Raw genomic sequence first — 13797 nt, forward strand, 5'->3', positions numbered from 1 at the left:
CCTCTCCGCAGGGAGCAGTTAGTATTGGAGGAATGAATAAACGACTCCATTAACTTTCACTTTATGTCTTCGTCTTACTTCTTGAACTTCATGCTCTCCTGCACCTGTGGCTTTCGTTCCATTTTTGAGCATATATGTTCCCTGTGCTTTCCTATTTCCCAGCCCTGCGTCATTACATCTCCTCTCTCTCTCCTATTTGGCTTTGTTTGTCTTCCTTGTAAGACATGGGTCATGTTCCAGCGCCACTTGTTTTTTCTTAGCATTTAATCTTTCCCTTACTCAGCTTTTGCTCTAGCTCAGCAAAGTTCAGTTTCTCATCTTTTCTCTTACAATCTTTAAGTCCCTACTTTATTATTCTCAAAAGCAACATAGGATGCTATTTGCTGTGTATAAGGAAACAGCTGGGGCTGTTGGCCACATTGCATAACCTAATGTACGGAGGGAAATAGCAAAAACAAAGTGTGTCCTGAGGACAAAGAAGAGAGAAGAAGACAGGAAGCTCTGTGTTGGGTTCCTGGGTTAATTCTTTGGATAAATCATTTATGAGTAGCCTCAGATCCTTTACTTAATGCTGCTCCTGAGAACTGTACCAACTACTAACAGAAATTTAGCCTTTAGTGAAATTAGACCGCCCTTTATGAAATACGAGGGATTGCTCCATGAAAGGCATGGTTTAGCAGTTTCTAAGAACATCTTCATTCAACTTACTTAATGTCTCAACTGGTGATTCATATTACTGATCTTATGGATCACCTGTCATGCTTAGGTTGACATAGTGCTGGGGTGTAATCTACAAATGACTGGTGACTAGAATAACATATGAGACAGATACATAGTTACCCGGTAAGGAATGTCCTCTCATTGACGAAGATCCAAGAAGAGTACTGGTGGGGCATCACGGTCATCTTTTCTCCCTTTCTGAGATCATCTAAGGGTACCCTAAAACATTAGAATAATATTAATGGCATGTTCCTGTAATGCATTCACAAATCAGTTTCTGACTTAAGTTGAATTTTCTTGTTATGTCCCTAGTGTGTAGAAGTATTTAGGGGGGAGTGTTTAAGTAGTGTTTCATGTATGGGCATGAGGGTTGGGTTGGGGAGGGAAGGAAAGAGAAGATATTTCTCACCATATGCCTGCTATGGGCTTGCACTCTGCATGTGAGCCACTTTATAGACGTTCTCTCATTTAACCCTGAGGCCACCCCTCCCAGCCAGGCACGGTGCGATTACCTCCGCTTCAAGCCCTTAGTAAGTAGTGGAGCAGATCATCCGAAGTGCGGCCTGAAGGTCTTCAAGGCCTCTACCTTTTTCCTTTCACCAATGTGGTTTTTACAGTTTGGAAAAGGTTATACAGATTAAAAAATTTTTATTTTCTATAAATCAGTTCATGCTAAGATTCTTTTCAAGGATCTTTTCTATGTCTAAGGGAGTTCCTATTGAGGGAAAATGAGATGTTCTCCAAAATCTTCAATTGTAAGAAAATAAGTGTAGGGTTCAGAGTTTTAACTACAACTCACTTTGAGTGAGTTTCTATATGGTGTCCTCCTAACCTCTTGTGAGTGATTGCTCATAAGATAATTTGGGAACAAGTAATAATGTGTTGTTTTCTCTGTCCCCTTCACCCCCCAAGCACCAACTCATTTAGGCTTTGAGACTTTTAAGTGTTTTCCTTTGTTCTTATCACTCGATATGTGCTTCTGAGACAAATCTATTTTGTCTCTTTTGATATCATTTTCCATTTTAAATCGAATGTTATATTCTTCATATAATTTAGGGAAGATAGTATTAAAGGAAGGGGAACAATTTAATTTTGACAGTCTCTAATGAAAGATGATAAAGAGGGCATATGAAGAAGTATTAGATAAACCACAAATATAACTTGACAAATGTTCTTCCCTTTGGGAATCAATCTGAGGAACTGACAACTGTGGGATAGAGAGGCAGAGAGAGAGAAGGCAGAGCAAACAGTTCTACAAACATGCAATACAAGCCCCAGGGTTGGCCCATGACAAATGCTAATGATTTGCAAATTTATAAGTGAAATCCCGGATCAAAGTTATTCTGCTAATCACCATACACTTGATTACTGTCCTAGCGACACTCCTGGTAATGAATGTATTCAGTGGGTCTAAAGTGGGCATGACTCCTACTATAAAGAATCTTATTTCTGAATTTTTAGTATTTTATTTGGAATACACTCTAATGATTTTTTTTTCATTTTTCAATTTATCCACAGTTCTGATACTACCAGGTTTTAGTGATTTAAAAGTTACCCTCCTGTTCCATCTCTCTATAAGTGCACAAGTGTGCTTGGGGTGTTTGAAACTGCCACAGAACCTGCATTTTATTGAGAAGTATAAAAAGGAAGAAACAGAAGCCACATGAAGAATTCTGCCTGGCTGGGATAATGTTTCTGAAGCCTTGTTGGTTATATTTTATAATAAAATCTTCAGAAGTTTATGAAAAAATTTAGATGTCTTGCTGTTACTCTATTTTTTAAAAATTTCCTGAGATTTGTGGGGGGGGGGGGGGGGGGAATCAGTCAGTTTTGAATTTCTGCTTACTTAGCAGGCTCAGTGTTATTTTAAGAAGATATTAAATCCCAAAAGCTTCTAGGACTCAAAAAGAGGCATTTTGCAGTCGCTGAAATTTTTGTGGCAACATGGCAATACAAGATAGCTATAGTAGGGAGGAGATCCTAGGGCAGCGTTCGGAGGTGTGAAGAAAAGAGAAACTGTACTAGGTAAACTGAACACTACAGAATAGGTGGCCCAAGGCGAGGAAGGATGTACCAATTTGGTAAGTTTGGTTTTGGAGTCTTTCTAGAAAGAATTTTCTCCTGTAAGATTCTGTGTGAGGAAACATGTTCCTTCTATTACAGAAATTCAATCCAAACTGGCTGCACCCTGCCCATTCCCACAAACACGATTTTAGGTTTTCAGGCAGCTGAAGTCAAGTTCAGACTCACAGGGTTGATTAAGTGTGAGGTAACATCGCCGAAGCCTCCTTCAGGCTCTGGAAACTGTGGTCAGACATGAATAATATCCTCCTTTAGGTTGTCATATAAACAGCATTAAGGTACAACCAGAGATTTTAAGTATAGTAATTTCTAGTCATTCCGTCTTGCAGAAATTGAATATTTAATTACCATTGCTTCAAGCTTATAGAATCACAAGGGATATAGTAGGAATAAAAAGGTAAGCTGGAGAGAGAAAAATCAATTTTTTAATTAAAAAAAGAAGGGGAGGGATTTCCTTCTTTCCCTTCTGAATCAGATTGTTTTGGTTGGGTTGGGTGTGTGGAATGCATTTCATGTTTGTTTTTTTCTCCAGGAGAATAGCAGTCCAACATAAAATAAAACAAAACAAAAGAAAGAAAAAAAGAAAAGCTATTCTCACAAAATTTCAGATGCATATTTTTCCTTATAGCACATCATCAGTTTGAAATTCTCTCATCTATTTGAAAGCTATGGGCACATCTCACCAGGCACCAGGCTTACTGTAACAGTCACTAAGCTGAATACTTGACTCCTTTCATTATGCTTTTACCATTGTGATCTCACATCATTTTCTTGCTCACAACCCCCCCTGGGATCCCATTCTTAGCAAATACAGTCCAACTCTCTTAGCCTGCCATTCAGGCTTTCTTCAGTTCCACTCAAGCCTACCTTTTCAAACTCAACGGAGCTTTTTTTAACACTTCCAGTCTAAAGGAATCTCAACCCCCGAGTCTTCTCACCAGTTCCTTCACACAAGAGGGCCCTTGTCACTGCAGGTCCAGATTTCTGTTTCTTTCTAGTCCCTGTGCAAGTGGGACATTATCGAACCTCCCATAGCCTATTATCTACACTATTGCGATGCCATCTTGTGCATCCCACCTGGCATTATTAACACTGAGTTATGTCTTTCCTACTCATATCCTCTTGCTCAAAGAATGTGACATGACTCCCAGTTTCCCATCAAGTGGATCTCAGTCCCTGTCTCTTCTCTCAGAGGCTTTCCCTAAGCAAGTCTCAGTCACTCTTACATTATTTTCATCTACTTACATATCAGTATCTGAAAGGATCTTATTTATTCACATTGTCCATCTTCCCTAATTACCACATTAATTTCTTACAATAAGGGCTTTTTAAAATTTACATGTGTATATCCAGCTATTAGAATTTTGCATGGAGCATAAAAGGAATTCAATTAATATTTGTTGAGTGACTGACTAAATGTAAAGTTGCCAATATGGCCCAAAGGATTAAGAATTATTTATAAAACTTTTCTAGACCTCAGTTAAAATGATATTTTAGCTGAGACTAGAAGTTGGAGATATTTTTAACTGAAGAACCACCCATCGATGGAAGCCCCTTACAGTCATGAAGAGCAAACTGAGAGTGATGGGCTAGAGAATCTTTGCAGGGGCTTCCCAACTTGCTTCCTATTTGTATTCATAAAATAGCTAAGGTATCATTAAAGACGGCAAACAATGGCCTTGTAAACTCCTCACCTAGCTGAACCAAAGCAGAAGATTTCAGAAGAATCTCAGAAGCTCTATCATTATTCTCTGACCTTAGGAAGAAAGACAACTGAATGGAATTTAGGGAAGAAAATAAAAACAGAATAAAATTTGTGTTCATAGACAGTATATACTAATTGAACAGGAAATAATATTGACCATGGCTGAATCTAAAAATTGGCTAAGCAAAATATTCAAACAGCCTAAATACCTGAAAGGTAAAAATGTGATTTGGTAAGTCTCATTTTATTATTAATTGCTGAAGTGATAAATAGATCTATTCATTCAGAGTTTTCCTTCTCCATTCCCATTAACCCTGATTCACAGCAAATTAAAACCTGGTTCAGTCCTTGTGAATATCTTTTAAATCATAAAGACTTGGTAGATTTAAGCATCTGTGCTAGTCTCCTTAAAAGGCTTAAGAAGAGAACAGAGGTCATGATTAGCAGAGATGGAAAGGATTTAATTACAGATATAGAAGTCTAGAGTTCTTACTTTGGATGTTCACCATTATTCTGATAGACCATAATTAACTTGAGGAGGAAGCAGTTGTTATAAATCTATGCACTTTACTGGGAGGGCTCTTCAGTCCTGGGGCCAGAGCTTATTGACTTAGATCATGTACGAAATAAGATTACTTATTTAATAAGTGTAGTAATTTACTTTTTCATTTTGTCCAGACAGAATGGAGCTCAAGAGATAGTAATTAGATAGGTCAGCAATTAAGTTCTGGAGGAATAAACAGTTCTGAAAGTACTAGGTGGTCTAAGCTCACATAGGCCTAGGCGGCTCCAAGGGAAGGAAGGGGACCAGGTAGGCAGAACGGGCCAGAGCCTGCGAAGGCAGATGGCGCGCCGAGCGCGGGCAGCAGGGGCCTGAGCGCACCGGAGGCCACAGCGGTTCGGTCCCCGCTCCTATCCCGCCTGCGTGTGGGCTTGGCCTCACTGGCCCGCTCCCAGAAGGCAGCCAGAAAACCGAAGGGGAATCCAAACTGCAACTAGCTCAGATGGGCCGGTCATTGAGAGTACCTTCCTGTGCCCAAGCATGGATTAATTAAATGTTTACTTGCTTAAACATAGAAAATTTGCTTCGCTCCTCTGTATAGTCAACAAATATTTCATGAGTTCCTCCTCTGGACACCTTCCCGTGCTAACCACAGGAAGTGGAGCCTGCATCTCCGTCTGCAGCCCCTGATCCCGGAGGACAGTGGGATCACACGGTGTCAAGATGGGCACAATTTTACAGTGAACTAAAAAAATAAATAAAATACAGGTGTTAACTTCCTTAGGTTCCCGAGCCAAAGAGAATTTCTCCTGCTACTGACCTTTCACAGGAAAATATCTGCAGCTTTCTAAGTACTTACTGTTTTCTCTTTCTAACTAGTATATTTTATTTTACTTAATTTGACTATTTGTTCTTTTAGAGCAGGATTATTGCTTATTTCAGTTTTGTATTACCTAGAGTGAGTATATATATATACAAGCATACAGATAAAACATATGTAAAATAATATATTCAACAGATGGGGAGATATACCAAAATATTAACAGTAAAATTGAGAGCTATGAAACTGAGTGATAATTATTTTCTTTTTGATTTAATACACATTTTAAAATCATATACAAGGAACATATATAACATGTACTGTAAAGTTTCTTAAAAAAACAGAAAGTAACACATTGGAATAACAAGTGTATATTTCAATTATTAAGTAAGATTATATTCAAGGCTGTACACATGGAGTTTTTTTTCTTTAATTATTGTTTTGGCTTGAAGAAGCAATGGAAAGTTACAAATATGTATTCAGCTCCAAAATAAAGCTCTAAGGAAAATAAAAGTTTTCTCTAAGCTCTGACTTGGAATCTTGAGCTTGAGAAGAAAAGATCTACATAAAATTATCTCACTTCAAGGAAATGAGAAAAAGAACTATAATTCTATCCATTACCCAAAGAGTCAAGAGAAGTATAGTTTCTGGGAAACATTTGTCTTCAAATTTTTTCTAAAGAATGTGTCTCATTTGCAGAGATGGTTAAAAGTCAACAGTTGGATTATTAAAACTATCATTTTACTAAGTGATATTGATTGCAGTTAGGAGATGTTTGTTTTGAGATAAAAAATAAACAAAAATGTATTATAGTGTCTGAATTTAAGACAGGACTAAACAGGACGCGGATCCAGCAGATTCTATGGGAGCATTGCTCTCAGTTCCAGTCGAATCCAATTTGAAATTCCAAGCCTTTAATATCCTATTGCGTATTTAAAGGGTGCTAAGGCCTGTGTTTTGTTCCCCCCAGAGTGTCCTCAGGGACTGAGGGAAGCAAGAGCAGAAGCAAGGTAGCTTTAAGCCACCTCAGGACTCAAAGCCTCTCGCCAGCCACAGTCCAGAAGGGAGCTGCTCAGTCTGCCAACGCATTTCTGGAATTGTTACTGTGGTCCAGCTCAAGGATTTCCTACTTCATCTGACTTTCCAGGAGGAGTTTCTCAGATGGACTTCACAGGCATCATGACTCATCTTTCCTGTTCACAGTCCAGGCACATGCCCAGGTTTCAGGCTCCATCCCAAGTGTAGGGTGTGCAGGAGGCAGCTGATCAATATTTCTCTCTCACATCAATGTTTCTCTCCCTCTCTCTTTCCCTTCCCCTCTCTCTAAAAATCAATAAGAACATATTTTTTAAAATCTAAACTTTTATATGAAGCCCATGTATTTCTAACAATCCTAAATTCCCTATCTGCACTGTAACCAATGGATCTATACAAGTATATTAACTGTTAGAATTAGATTTCTATTTCAGTTACAAGTACAATATGCTTCTTGTCTTAGGAAGTTAAAACAAATATCAGATATAAATCTTTGAATTACATGTTAAAAAGGCATGTTACATATATGTTATGCTATTTTGAATATATTTGAAAAGTTAATTTTTCCTTAATCACTGTTGGCTGTTCCCCTCTCCCTCCCTCCCCCCCCCTCTCTCTCCCTATCCCAAAACAAATTTAATACTTTATCATAAAATGTAATAGAGATAGTAGAAAAACACATGTATACTAAAACAGACTTTAACTAAAAAGATTTGCCCCCAATTATGCGGTTAAAGAAATTAATCTCAAATATGGTTAAGTAGATTTATCTCAGTTGCGGTCACTGTACATTGTCGAGGCATATGCACATTAAGAAATACAATCAAATAACTTGGTTTAAGAAGTTCTAACAAGCCCTTGCCTGTGTAGCTCAGGTGCACCCCACACACCTAGAGGTGGCTGGTTCCGTTCCAGGTCAGGGCACATGCCGGCTTCGGGCCTGATCCCTGGTAGAGGGTGTGCAGGGGGAAGCCAACTGACGTTTCTCTCTCTTTCTCCCTCTCCCTTCCTTTCTCAAATCAATAAAAACATATTTTTAAAAAAAGCTCTAACAAAATCTATTCAGTCAATAAGCATAATTCTTCTTTGAAAAATGTTTAGTAAATACCAGTACTATAGTTTATTCTAAATGGATTTGGTTATTTCATAAGTTTTTAGCTAAACCACACTAAATGCAACCAGGGCCTAGAGAATAACAATGTAGTAAAGTTCAGTTTGGTTGGCTTTAGAATTCTATCTGCAATTCTCCATCAATATTCAATTATAAGTACACTGGAGAACTTTAACTCTATAATTTGAAAAAAGAATAGCGTCTGTTGATAGAAGAATGGATAAAAAAGACATAGTATATCCAGTGATGTGCAAAAGGAGGCGCACAGTTGTGAGTGTGTGAGACACAGAGTTTACTCACGGCTGTAACAGAGCCTCCAGGTCTTTTCCCATACAAACAACTGTAAACCTACCTTGGCCCGCCTCTGTATATATAATGGAATATTATGCAGCAATAAAAAAGAAGGAAACCTTGCCATTTACAACACATAAATGGATTTAGAGGGTATTATGCTAAGTGGAATAAGCCAAAGAAAGATAAATACTGGATAGTTTCACTTATATGTAGAATCTGAAACAAAACAAAAACAGACTCATAAAAACAGAGAACAAAGGGATAGTTACCAGACGGGAGAGGGTGGGGGGTTGAGTGAAAAAGGAAAGGGGAATATAGTCAATAGTTTTGTGATAAGTTTATGTGGTGAGAGATTATTACTAGAATTAGTGGGGTGATCACACTGTAAGGTATGAAAATGTCAGATCATTATATGGTACACCTGAAACTAATATAACCAATATAAGATTGTATAACAACTATTCTTAAATAAAAAGTAAAATTAAAAAAGTCAGGTAGTATTAGTAGTCAAAAAAACCTGATGATATTAAATTAGGATTGACTGCAAACCACTTAAATGTTTTATATTAAGGGAATAAAAAATACCATTTCATCAATGGAAATACTTTTGCTGATCACAGATACTGAGTTTGTCCCTTCCTTAAAGCTATCACCATTAATAAAACCAACAGCAATATTAACAAAAGCGTCCTTCAAATAAAATTTTATAAAATAAGGTCACTCGTTTATAATGTGCGAGCCAACAGAGAGCAGGTGTCCGATCTTTTAGGTGTCTTGAGCACCCTCACGGAGGCAAGTCCTGCCAGCTGGACGCGAACAATACCACGCGCTGCGGGAGGGGCGTGGGCCCCCGTCTCCAGGCTCGGGGCGCTCTTTCTCATAACAACTCAGACATCGCGTGCGGCTCTCCTGCTAAAACTATAGTTTGCTTTTAGAAATCACAGGTGAATAGAAATGTGACTTTTCCAAAGTAAGTTATTGATTGAGTGGCAAATAAGTCTGAGTTTGCCGCCGTCTGCTCTACTTGAGAGATGGCGAGCGGCCCGGCAAGGCCGCGCTCCTCGGGGGGCAGCGCCCCCTCGCCTCCTGCCCGTCCCGGTCCCGGGGCTAACGGGGGGCCTGCCAGGCGTCCGGGTCCCAGGAGCCGCACCGCAGGTCCCGCGGGGGTGACGGGCCGGGGCGCGGAGACCGAAGTCCTTCCTAGGGGACCAGACACTGAGGGCGGCGCGGGGCTGGAACCCTACGCCCCCCCCCAGGATTCACCCCGCGCTCAGGGCCCCCCCCCAGGATTCACCCCGCGCTCAGGGCCCCCCCCAGGTTTCACCCCGCGCTCAGGGCCCCCCCCAGGTTTCACCCCGCGCTCAGGGCCCCCCCAGGCTTCACCCCGCGCTCAGGGCCCCCCCAGGTTTCACCCCGCGCTCGGGCCCCCCCCCCAGGATTTCACCCCGCGCTCGGGCCCCCCCCCCAGGTTTCACCCCGCGCTCGGGCCCCCGCCCCAGGTTTCACCCCGCGCTCGGGCCCCCGCCCCCCAGGTTTCACCCCGCGCTCGGGCCCCGCCCCCCAGGTTTCACCCCGCGCTCGGCCCCCCGCCCCGGGAGTTCACCCCGCGCTCAGGGCCCCCGCCCCGGGAGTTCACCCCGCGCTCGGGGACCCCCCCCCCAGGTTTCACCCCGCGCTCAGGTTCCCCGCCCCAGGTTTCACCCCGCGCTCGGGGCCCCCGCCCCAGGTTTCACCCCGCGCTCGGCCCCCCGCCCCGGGAGTTCGCCCCGCGCTCAGGGCCCCCGCCCCGGGAGTTCACCCTGCGCTCGGGGCCCCCGCCCCAGGTTTCACCCCGCGCTCGGCCCCCCGCCCCGGGAGTTCGCCCCGCGCTCAGGGCCCCCGCCCCAGGTTTCGCCCCGCGCTCGGCCCCCCCCCCAGGTTTCACCCCGCGCTCGGGGCCCCCGCCCCCAGGTTTCGCCCCGCGCTCAGGGCCCCCGCCCCAGGTTTCACCCCGCGCTCGGGGCCCCCGCCCCAGGTTTCGCCCGCGCTCGGCCCCCCCCCCCAGGTTTCGCCCCGCGCTCGGGTCCCCCCGCCCCAGGTTTCGCCCCGCGCTCGGCCCCCCCCCCCCAGGTTTCACCCCGCGCTCAGGTTCCCCGCCCCAGGTTTCACCCCGCGCTCGGGCCCCCCCGCCCCCAGGTTTCGCCCCGCGCTCGGGGCCCCCGCCCCCAGGTTTCGCCCCGCGCTCGGGCGGGCCCCCCGCCCCGGGAGTTCGCCCCGCGCTCGGGGCCCCATGTAAGGCGTCAGGGCTGTCCCTCAGGGTCTGGCGCAGTCTTAAATTACATCAGAAGCCCTTTCGGGATTTTTGGGGGAGAGGGAGAGGCCTTTGGAGCTTTGTGGAAACAAATGAAAGTTCAGCCGAACCCGCAGCTAAAGAGACTTTCCGCGGGCTGGTTCGAGGGGCGCGTGGCCGCGGGGCGCCGGCCGGGCGCGTCCGCAGCGCAGGGTGTGCGGGGCGCGCGAGCCCAGGCCCGGCCCGCATCCCCCGGAGCGGAGGGAGGAGGGCTCGGCCCCGAACCCCGCGCCCCCTCCCGGCCCGCACAGGGCCCGGGAAAGACGCGGCCGCCCGGCCGGCTGCTCCCCGGCGGCCCAGCCCCCTCCACCTGTCGCGCCCGCGGGGGGGCCTTTACCGTAAGTGCGGGCGAGTCCGCCTGGGGCCGGTCCCGCGGAGCCTCGGAGGGGAGCGCGCCGCCGGGCCGGGCTCTGTGGGCCCGCGCGGGCCGCCCGCCCCGTCGGGAACGCGCCCTGCCCCCCGCGGGCGCTCGGCGACCTGAGCCCCTCCCGCGCTCGGGCACGACGGGCGCGTCCCCGCCCGGCCCGGCCGACGCGCTCTCCGCCCCGCCGAGGGTTCGCGACGGGCACCGACGCCCTGGCCAGCGGGTTAACCGCGGGGCACCGACCCTCACCGCGGCCCTCGCGCCCGGCCTGGGGGGGGGGGGGAACAGCCTGGCCCCGGCTGCCACCCACCACGCCCCTGCTGGAAGTTAAGCCCAGAAGCCAGGCCTGTGCCCTGAGGGGCCATCAAACCCACAACCGCCCGCCCACTGACGCCAGCCAGGGCCACCTGCGCTGGTGTGTTTTCAGTGTTCTCTCTATTGGCAGTGCCATCCTTTCCCTCTTACTCGTCTTTGCTTTGCTGCCTGCTGTACCCGCCAGCACCTTTTCACCCGGAGCATGCCCCTCACACCTGGGGTGCACCAGAGCCCCCAGTGCAACCTGCTGAATCCTGTTAGGGCTCAGCACCCGTGAGACTCTGACCTCGGAGGTCTGGGGTGGGCTGTAGGCAACTGTATTTTCTTTATAAGTTCCTCAGAAGAATCAGGTAGACACCAAAGTTAGAAAACTATTATACTAATAAAGTATAGAAGAGGAAATCAATATTAATTTAGTCACTACTTATTGAATTGGATTTGGGACTTTTACGGTTCCTCAGTGTCTCCGATTTCAAGAAGGTCACCAAAGGCTCGTAACTGGACTTACTGTGGTGATCATCTTTCAGTATAGGCACGTATTCAATCATTATGTTGTAGGCCTGAAATTAATTTAATGTTACGTCAACTATACCTCAATTTTTTAAAAAAAGAATGGATAAAGGCATTAACATAGTAAAAAAAGGAGCCCCCTCTTCGAAAACTACCAAAATGCCAAAGCTTTTTTATAAAAATTTAAAATTAAATAAGATCAATCCAAAGAAAGGGGGGAAGCACCAAAACTTCAGATGACAGACGGTGTGGAAATACAAAGTGCCTTTATCTACACAAGCATTCTTTGGTATCAAGCATAAACCTTAGCGCCTTCCAAAGGAATTAAATATAACTCCTGCAAGGAGTTCAGTAAGCAGCGTTGATATCTGGTGTCCTGAATGTTCAAACATTCAATTCACACATTGATTGTCCCTCAAGGTTTTCAGGTCACATGTTTCATAGATACAGTATTTCAAAAAGCCAGCCAGTTTATCTAGTTAACTTACGGGATGTAGAGATCAGAAACCATCGGATTTTTCATTGTTTGGGCTATTTTAATAGAATCAGGCTAACGTGTTCACTGAGTCACAATGAAAACTTCTGCCACCTCATTTATGAGGACGGTGTGACTGGGTGTCACTTGTGGGTATTAGCTGGAGTGCCATGTTGGCACAAACTCCTACTGCTGTGAGGTGACCTTTGAATAATGATTAACCAGACCTGCAATGTCGACAGCTCCCAGGTCCAGGATGTCTTTGTTCAGTCCCTGCTCCACCCCCAACGTCTGCACTCTGGACATTATTTGTTTACTATCTGTATCAGGGCAACCTTTTTTGCATTTCTATGTGCAAGCATCCTGGAAACCTTTATTCTGATCACTAATTTGCACCTGGTTTCCGTCAGTTTGAGGCTCAGTGGCTCCTTTTGTGTTTGAGCGCTTACCCTTTTGTATGTGAAATATTTATTTTGTAGCATGAAAATACGTACTTACACCTGTGCAATGTGGAAATTTTGGAAAACACAGATGTGTAGAAAAAAATCACCTACAATTCCATCTCTCAAATGTAGCTTCTATAAACAATATGGTGAATATCTTTATTGACATAGTTCCTCCAGGGGTGTTTACCAAAATGTTGCTACATTTGGCTTATTGTTTTATAACCTGTTTTTTATCACATAAAACATATTATGAACAATTTGCCATCTGTCAGTTAGTGTTTTCTTTTCCTGCAATGTGATTTTAACTAGTTACATTATATTATACCATATGGATATATATTATTTACTTAAACAGATCCCTATTATTTACTTAATCAGATCTCTATTTACAACCATGATCATGCCTTTTAGCTACATTTCAAAACAAAGTTGCCAGATGAAAGAGAATGACTTCTTAAAAGAATTTCTCTTAAAAAAAAGTGTCAATTTTATGCTCCTAGGGTAACTCCTGGATTCTTCTTTTAAATATTTACCAATTTGAAAGGTAAAAAAATCATATTCCACTTTAAATATGTATATTATTGATTATCTGTAAAATTGAACCCTTTCTTTAGACTTATCCTGTACTTTTCCTTTTTTGTTTATTGTACTCTTTGTTCAACTTTTCTGTATTGATTTATAAGATCTCTTTATATATTAAACACATCAACTCTTTGTTATATATGCTGTGATTATATTTTCCAGTATTATTTGGCTGTTGGTTTTGTTTTTGACAAATTTTTTTACATACAAGAGTTTAAAAATTTAAATAGTCAACCATTAGTATTTTTCTTTTTCTTTTTAAAATTTATTTTTATTGTTGAGAGTATTACAGGTGTCCTATTTCCCCCCCCAACTGACCCCCTCCACTTCGCTCCCACCCCCTCCCCAGGCCTTCACCCCGTTATTAACTGTATCCATGGGTTATGCATATATGCATATAACTTCTTTGGTTAATCTCTTCCCACCCTCCACCCCCCTTCCCTCTTTCCTCTGAAATGTGATCATCTGTTGCCTGTGTCAATGTCTCTGGATCTATTTAGTTCCTCA

General features: G+C 44.1%; 1 protein-coding gene across 1 annotated transcript in view; it reads right to left on the reverse strand.

The window, feature by feature from the left end:
- Positions 1–11044, reverse strand: part of RASSF6 (Ras association domain family member 6) — a 44069-nt gene extending 33025 nt beyond the window's left edge. Inside the window, exons 1-2 of the mRNA XM_081150853.1 lie at positions 10936–11044; positions 841–939 (exon numbers count right to left, since the gene is read on the reverse strand). Of these exons, the coding sequence (XP_081006979.1) occupies positions 841–905 (65 nt within the window). The 5' untranslated portion in view covers positions 906–939; positions 10936–11044. The remainder of the gene's footprint in view (positions 1–840; positions 940–10935) is intronic.
- Between the last annotated feature and the right edge of the window lie 2753 nt (positions 11045–13797).

The sequence above is a fragment of the Miniopterus schreibersii genome (assembly GCF_964146895.1).
Source record: "Miniopterus schreibersii genome assembly, chromosome: 1".
Classification (NCBI taxonomy): Eukaryota; Metazoa; Chordata; class Mammalia; order Chiroptera; family Miniopteridae; genus Miniopterus; species Miniopterus schreibersii.